General features: G+C 34.3%; 1 protein-coding gene across 3 annotated transcripts; it reads left to right on the plus strand.

The window, feature by feature from the left end:
- Positions 1-509: 509 nt before the first annotated feature.
- LOC110823713 (protein indeterminate-domain 5, chloroplastic) lies at positions 510-7,767 on the plus strand. Of its 3 annotated transcripts, none has more exons than XM_022054157.2 (4): positions 510-1,250; positions 1,532-1,901; positions 3,642-4,819; positions 7,383-7,767. In XM_022054157.2, the coding sequence occupies exons 1-3, from the start codon at positions 1,097-1,099 to the stop codon at positions 4,768-4,770; spliced, it is 1,653 nt and encodes a 550-aa protein (XP_021909849.1). In that variant the 5' UTR covers positions 510-1,096; the 3' UTR covers positions 4,771-4,819; positions 7,383-7,767. The 3 variants fall into 3 exon arrangements, with proteins under 3 accessions (XP_021909849.1, XP_021909848.1, XP_088070098.1); XM_022054156.2 differs by having other exon boundaries at positions 516-1,250; positions 1,532-1,928; XM_088213972.1 differs by having other exon boundaries at positions 1,114-1,254; positions 1,532-1,928.
- Positions 7,768-8,439: the final 672 nt, after the last annotated feature.

Here is an 8,439-nt window from a genome sequence, read left to right on the forward strand (position 1 = left end):
TTGTTTTTGTTTATCCCTAGTGGTTGGATTAGGTCTTGTCTTGGGTTGATTAAGATATTTGGTTACTTTTTAGAGGGTGAAATGACATAAATACCCTTGGGGTGGACCTGATGTGACAGGCAGGTCCCTGGTTCTACCATGTAACTGAACCAACCGGATAACTGAGCACAACATGGATCTTCTTCCCCCTGGCTTTTGCACGTTTCTAACCAAGCATCTCTCATAACCTCACCACCACACACTTCCTCTCTAAATTTCAGACAACCGCCATTAAAACACTGTCAGATGTTTTTTTTAGTTTACTACAAATTATATTTATTATGCTCCCTAATTGTTCTATTAATAAATAATTATTTTTAGTTTTGGGGGTAAGGTTGATATATTTTTACTGGGTAGGGGAGAGAGTTGATAATGACGGGAATTTGTCTGGGAGTGAATGTAAGAAGAGATATGAATTGAGAGAAAGAAAGAGAAAGAGAGAGAGGGTGTGTGTAGTATAGAAATGTTCATGCTTGCCCTCACGCACCATCCTGTGTCGTTTTGTGGGGAATGGATTGGGTCCACCGACCTGTGGGTCTTACCCTTATTTATTATTTATTTATTTTTTTGCTATCTGGTTTAGTTTTGAGGTTATAGATGAAAATTTGAAAGTGAGCTGAGGAAAATCAGGGAATTTTTGAGAAAATTGAGAAAAAGAGAAAAAGGGTTTAGAGAGAGTAGAGGGAGAGAGGTGTATATGTGTGACAGTATCTGCATGACACCGAATCAGAGAAGGAACTAAAGTGAGCATCAGTTATTCAAAATCTGGCATTTAAGAGAAGAGAGAAGAGAGAAGAGAGAAGAGCAGTGGAGGATAGGATAGCATAGGATAGATATAAAATTAATTGCATATCCATGGGCTGATTCATTTCTCTTTTCCTTTTCTCTATCCCCCAGTCTTCTTTAATTTCTCTGATTTCAGCTTTTCTCCTGCATAGTTATATATATACATAATTCCGGTTTCTGAAGAGAGAAAAAACAAGAGTAGCAGAGGAAGAAGAAGGAGAAGTAGTTGGTGAGGAATTCGATAGAGAAAAAGCTTTTGGTGATCGGAAATATGGCTGCATCGTCTTCCTCAGTGCCGTTATTTGGTATAAGAGAAGAAAATCAAAACCAAATGAGACAGCAGCAACATTCCTCTACACCAGCTCCATCTGCAGTTCAAGCACCACAACCCCCTAAGAAGAAGAGAAACCAGCCAGGAACACCAAGCAAGTACCCACAATTATTTTATTTAAGATCTACTTCTCAATTCAAATCTCAAATGATTTAACCCAAATTCCCATCAAGTTCTTCCTTTCTAAATTTTCTTTGTCTGGTTCATTTTGTTGGGGGGTTAAAAAGAATCACGGCTCTATAAAAAAAACCCTAAATTTTGGACAGATTTCGAGGGGATTAATTTGGCCTGATGTTTGTGTTTTTTGTTCTTTTTTTCCTTGAATTAAATCGTGAATTTTCTAATAATTTCTAATTTGGCATTTATCCGTGACAGATCCAGATGCGGAAGTCATAGCGCTATCTCCCAAGACACTAATGGCAACAAACAGGTTCATTTGTGAGGTATGCAACAAAGGGTTCCAAAGGGAGCAAAACCTACAGCTTCACAGAAGAGGACACAACCTGCCTTGGAAGCTAAAGCAGAAGACTACAAAAGAGGTGAAGAGAAAGGTTTATTTGTGCCCTGATCCCACATGCGTCCACCATGACCCTTCTCGTGCTCTTGGCGACCTCACTGGCATCAAAAAGCACTATTCGAGAAAACATGGCGAGAAGAAATGGAAGTGCGAAAAGTGCTCTAAGCGCTATGCTGTTCAATCTGACTGGAAGGCCCATTCTAAAACTTGCGGCACCAGAGAGTACAGGTGTGACTGTGGAACTCTCTTCTCGAGGTATACAAATATGTATATATATATATATTCATATATGTATATGTTACTTCTACTTAATACATATATATGTTTGTTTATCTTCTTCTTGATTAAATTAATTCCGACCCATCTCATCATCTTCTCTGGGCTTAGCGGGATTTCAAGAATAAGAAAGCTACACTTTTGCCTGTTTGGCATATATAAGGATTTGGGAGAGAAGGCGATATGACTTGTCTTTTTTCTGGCGGGTTAGGGCTACGTAGATTCCTCAAAGTAACGAGACAGAAAAGTCTTGGTCCTTTTTCTTTCAATTTTCGATCTTCTCTTCAGTTTTCTTGTTACTGGGTCTCTCTTCCCTTTTTCTTTTTCTTTTCAACTCTTGTTTTGATTGTTAAGGTAAAAGAAGGAAGAAAAGAAAAGCTTCCATCCCCACGTGAATCATCTCTTGAAACTGCCATGGTTATAGAGGTTTCAAACACGACATCATGAAGAAAAAGGGGGAAGAGAGAGAGAGAGAAGAAAAGAAAAGTAACTTTTTTTTTGTTAACTTGTCTCCTTGGAACCACCGCCACCCCTTTTTTTTAAGCTGTTATTTACTTTCCCGATTCACGTGCTGCTAAACCATATAGAGGGTTGCTGTGTTGTTGTTGCCAGGTTTGTTCTCTTATGGTTTGGCTAGATGAGTTCAGGTCTGTTCTCTCTCAGGCACATCCTTTTCATGATTAATTAAACCTTCAGGTCCCCAATCTTCAACCTTCCTCTCTTCCTCACCCATCTCTCCTTGCAGTCTCAAATGGCGGATCATTATTATTATCTATTGATGAAAAAAGTCTGATGAGTTTTGTTCCTATTTCAAGAATAATTCTCATGTGGGGTTTTTGCATTGATTAATATTCAGAAGTTGCCCAAATGGGTTCTCAAGATTTCATCTGTTTCTTATAAATCTTAGAACACATTCTCTTGTTGCATTTATTGAACACTCAGTTTCTTTAAAACCTTGTGTTCATGGTTGATTGGTTAATCATTTTCAAGTTTCATCAGTATGAAATTCTTTTCTACCTACCCTACTTAATATGTTTCTGTCTTCTTGGAGAATTTCAGTTGAACTTGTTTGCTTTATTATTCTAGTTTCTATCTACCTACTTGACTCTTTAACTCATCTATTATTGAAGCTCTGCAATGCTTTTTTTCTTTATTATTCCCAACTCGTTTAGGGTTTCTACTTTTACCCATTATAGTTATATCTTTCTACTTCATTTTTAATTTACTTTTCCATACAAATAACTAACTTAATATATACATAGTAGTTTCTCAATTGATTTAGTGCGATGGAGAAAAAGTTTAATAATCTGAAGGTAAAATTTTGAACAGTACCAAAAGCCTTCCACTTTCAATATATTCTTCGATTCTGTACTGTCACCATTTTGACTATTTATAGAATTTATGCTGCTTTGCTTTATAAAAAAACCAACAGTAGATTCTTCACAGTTTCTGCTGTACAAGGGGTTTACAGTTTTACTTTTACAGCAACCATAGAATAATTTCTTCCTTGTTACAAGCAAGTAATATTCAAGATTGTATTATTTGATGTAGTAGTAGAGCTACCAGACATGACTTGCTGTTCATGGTTTTGTTTTTTTTTTTTTATTTAATCCCCCTCTTCCTTTTTCTTTTTCCTTTAAAAAAACAATGTAAAATGGTCTAATGGATTCCTTTGTATAATAATTGTTGCAGGCGTGACAGTTTTATCACGCACAGGGCTTTCTGTGATGCACTGGCTCAAGAGAGTGCAAGACACCCTCCTTCCATCAGCACTATAAGCAGTCATCTGTATGGAAATAACAACAATGTAGCAGCAGCTGGTTTAGGCTTATCTCAACTAGGCCCACAAGTTCCCTCCTTACAAGACCAGACTACCTCTCAATCTACTCATGCTCCACCCACCCAATTTGATCATCTCCTTCCTTCTCACTCCACCTTCCGTCACCACCACCAGCAGAACCCCGCCGCTTCTCCTGCTTTCTTCATGCAAGAACCAAACCAACAAGACTTATTGTCAAACAATAAGCAGTTTCATGGGCTAATGCAGATGGCTCCTGGTAACAACACTACCAGTCTTTTCAACCTGGGTTACAATAGCAGCAATGATGGAGGAGGAAAACACAGCTCAACTACCAATCTGCCATCTTCTGGTTTTCTGGTTCCTAATCATTTCAACAATGAAAATGGTACTAGTGGGGTCGACGTCGTCGGTGGTGAAGGCTCCACTCTCTTCCCTAACAATCTCATGACTGACCAGATCAGCTCGGGTCTCTCCTCTCTCTTTGGCACACCCATTCAAGGTGGCAGTATCAACAACATGATGCCCCATATGTCCGCCACCGCACTTCTTCAAAAAGCTGCTCAAATGGGTTCAACCTCCAGCAACAACACTGCCTCTCTGCTAAGAAACAAATCAAACTTTGCTTCTATTTTCAGCGAAAACGAGGCCAATAACCTTCATGAACTAATGAACTCGTTTAGTAGCGGCAGCCCTTCAATCTTGGGAGGTGGATATGGAGAAGATCATCAGAACCCATATGGGGAAGAAAGGCAACGACACGGGCCAAACACATTTGGCAATCTTGATGAACAAAAACTCCATCAGAATATGAGTGCAAATATTGGGGGATCTGATAGGTTAACCAGAGACTTCTTGGGCGTTGGACAAATCGTTCGAAGCATGAGTGGAGGCATTTCACAAAGGGAGAAACAACAGCAAGCCACCATGGATATAAGCTCGTTGGAATCAGAGAGGAACAGGACTGGTAATGCGGGACCGACAACAAGTCAATCTTTTGGAGGTGGAGGGAATTTTCAGTGATGAAGAGAAGATGATGATGATGATAATGAGGAGGAGGAGCGAAGTACAGGTACGTTAAAAAATGATTATAGGTGTGACGTATTTAATAATAATAATAATAATAATAATAAGATTATTTACAGTACACTGTCATTAAATGTGTGTTAGTGCTTTTTACTGTTTTTATTTTATATATTGGGTTTGATAGTGTTTGTGTGTGTGTGTGTGTATATATATATATATAATTTTTTTAAAATGTCTGACATGTTTTATTGCATGAGTTGGGTTTTTGTTTCTTTTCTTGTTTTTTTGTTTTGATCTTCTTTTATCTGTATGCTGACATGGTCACGAGCGCTGCAGCTCTTGCTCTTACTTAGGATGCTCTTAGTCTTATTCTCATCTATCTATCCATCCTCCATGCCCTCCACCTCCGCCACACTAGTTTGCTACTAGTCGAATCTTATCATAATAATGATTAATAATAAAATTATATATGAAAGAAATACATTTGAATTAATTTTATGAACAAAGCAACTAATGTAAATATTAACTACGTGTATGCTGTAATAATTAAAACTAGTTTAGTTTTTTATTAATGCTGAGTGCTTCTATTTCTATCTGTAAAATTGTGAGTTTAAGTTAGCTTATTATTTTATGAGTGTCGAAAAGTTAATTATATTATTATTAAGATATAAATAATACTTCATTATTAAACTTTATATAATTTTTTAAAAACATAATTATTTTTAATCAGTTAAAAACTATATATTTATTAATTAATACATACATTTAATTATAAAATTATTTTTTTAATGAAAATACGAAAACACATGTAACTCGATTTAAATCCATAAGATCTTATCTACTAGAGGAGTTACCAACGATTTAAGGAAATAATGGTAGCCAGCTTTTACTATTGATGCAAGGGGTTGTCTGAATCTCTGTGTGTGTGTGTGTGTGTATAGTCTACATATATATATATATATATATATATATATATGTATTGAGTAGTCACGTAGTTGGAAGTGGTAAACATGCATGAACAGTGGGTAGTAGGACTTTAGGGAAGAGTCACGAGAGAAGTTTATAGAATAAAATGATTGGAGGAGTTGATGCAATTTTATCATTGCAGCAGCTGGGGCTTCTCTGAACACCACAAGAATTTTGGAAATTATTTTTTCTTCTTTATACTCTTACTATTGTTTCTTAGTGGGGGTACCATGGGACCACATATTAATTTCCTTCCCAATCCACTCTCACATATATCCATCATTATATATATATATATATATATTTATACATATATCCCGTGAAATCATAGAATCAATGTTTTGTATGCATACATGCATCCTTATTAGGAGTGCTTAATTATTATAATAATATAGTTAATACTTAATATTTTCTTAAAAATTTTTACTCATTAATATGGGTAAAAATATAATAAATTTTAAATTTTTATCGTTTTAGTCTAACGATTTGATATAATTCGATTCAATTTTTTTCTCTGGTATGCTTTGCACATATTGATATCAGAGTGCTAGAGGGAAAGTTCAGTGAGGTAAATAAAAAAAAAAAAAAAAAAAAGTCCATTATTATAAGTTGTATTGAGTGTATGCTCTACATCTCCATAGTCTTAATTTTTTGCTTAGAAGAAAAGAATTATACGTAAAAAGGGAAAGAAATTAGGACAAGAGTTGGGCTAATACATATAAGAACATAAAAGCATCGTGGATTATGAAGATCTTTTGAAACGTTATATGTAGTGCCTGAGCCTAACATGCAGTAATTATATAGGTCCTTTTCAAGTGCTAGAAATCCCATTATCACATGTGAGAGATCCGATGGGAAATATATATATATAAGTAAAGAAATCAATATAATTGGATCGTGGGTGTTTGGACTTCCCCTCAAATAATTGTCGGAGTCTATTATATAATATACATATATATACATGTATATAAGTATATGTATAGAAAAGGTGTGAGATGATGGGAAAGGATGATTCAAAAGTTGATATACTTTATTGGTAGTCTTGTTTACTATTATTTCCACATAGCAGCATGTTACTTACGTAGCCAAAAGTTTCATATCTTTTGTATACATTTCAATTTGTAGTCTTTTACTCTAAAAAAATAATAATTCTTAGTCTTTAACAGCTGCCTGAATTAATTCCCATTTAATTCCTAGCTAACTTATTACTATTATTTTTAGAGATACACATTTCGTAGCATGGGTTAGTAATTGCTAGTTTGATTTAGACCAACCTGTGTGAAATTTAAGTTAAAATTTTAGTATTAGTTATTGTTTAACTCAATCGTTAACAAGTCTATTTTTTAATAAAAAATTATAAATAATAAATTTGAATCATATTGTGTTCTTATTTGTATTCTTATTTAAAATATATTTTTATAATATTATGATTAATATATGTATATCACGTAATTAATAAATGAATTGAATTCTCATTCTCTCAAAATTAAGCGTTGTTGTTTGACTTGAATTTCCTTTGGTCCTTCATCAATTGATAATTGTTTTCTTGTATTCTCTAGAATTGTCATTGTTTTTATTTTATTTTATTTCATTCTCTTTAATTATGATATTGGTATATATGTATATACAACTACAATTTGCAGGGACATGCAATATGGTTCTGGAAAAGACATCTTGACTAATCATCTTCATCACATGAAAGAATCGACAAGAAGGTGTTGATCGAGTTTATTTTATCTCACCCGGATCATATACCAGAGCTTAATGGAACTCTTTTATAGGCTTTTAATTTTTAGTTTATATTAGTTAACCTTTCCTCCCCCCCGTTTTATAACAAGAATTTTCTCATCTTTTGTATGGAAAATTTAGTAGAAAACATATATGGTTCTTTTTTTTTTTTTTTAAATATTTGGTGGTACCATGTGAAGATAGTCGTTACTAGTGCATAGACTGTAAAGTAGAATTTTATCCTATATTTATATATATAGTTTCAAAAATGAATTGTCGAATCCCCGACATTATTTGATATGTTTCAGAAGATTTTGAAGAATTGCTATCCAAAATTACTATATACTATAGTCACCCTACTTTAAAAAAATAAAAATTTATTCATATCAAGGACGTGTTTAGACACCATTGTCCATATGTATACACATTAACAAAATTTTGCAAGCCTTTGAACACAATTGACATTATACTCAATTGTATGATGATGGGAGGCCTAATTGCATGATGAATGTTGTGATAAACAATGTCTATTTTACAATTACTTGTTTAGGGTGTTTTTTTTATAACTAATTTGAATTTTTCGCAATTAGACTTTAACTTCCCACTATAGGGAGACACCCACTCTCTGTCTTTAGGGTTCAACCCCTCCTATCTCTACCAACTCAAATTTGCTGAATATATGAAAAAATTCATTTATTAAACATCAAGTCATCTTTATTCTCACAAGATCTTTTATCTCCCTAACTCGTAGGTCCTTACCTTAGACACCTTCTCATTCTTAACAAATAAAAAAAAAAACCATAATACATCATAAAAAAGAAATCGATTAACTTCTTTGAACTCATTGTCCCTCCCATAGTTCGCTAAAACACCAATGATATATTTACATCATTCGACATTATATGTTTAATGTCCCACTAATCTAGACTAATACACCATACTGTCCATGCTTTTGTGCAATGTGGAAGTCAT

Source organism: Carica papaya, chromosome 2, assembly GCF_054855325.1.
Source record: "Carica papaya isolate Zhongbai chromosome 2, ASM5485532v1, whole genome shotgun sequence".
In the NCBI taxonomy this organism is placed as follows: Eukaryota; Viridiplantae; Streptophyta; class Magnoliopsida; order Brassicales; family Caricaceae; genus Carica; species Carica papaya.

Bases quoted from the DNA above. Each gene is read 5' to 3' on its own strand.
- LOC110823713 (XM_022054156.2), top strand. From the start codon at position 1,097: ATGGCTGCATCGTCTTCCTCAGTGCCGTTATTTGGTATAAGAGAAGAA. The intron at 1,251-1,531 runs GCAAGTACCCAC...TATCCGTGACAG, and splicing joins AAACCAGCCAGGAACACCAA to ATCCAGATGCGGAAGTCATA. The intron at 1,929-3,641 runs GTATACAAATAT...TAATTGTTGCAG, and splicing joins TGTGGAACTCTCTTCTCGAG to GCGTGACAGTTTTATCACGC.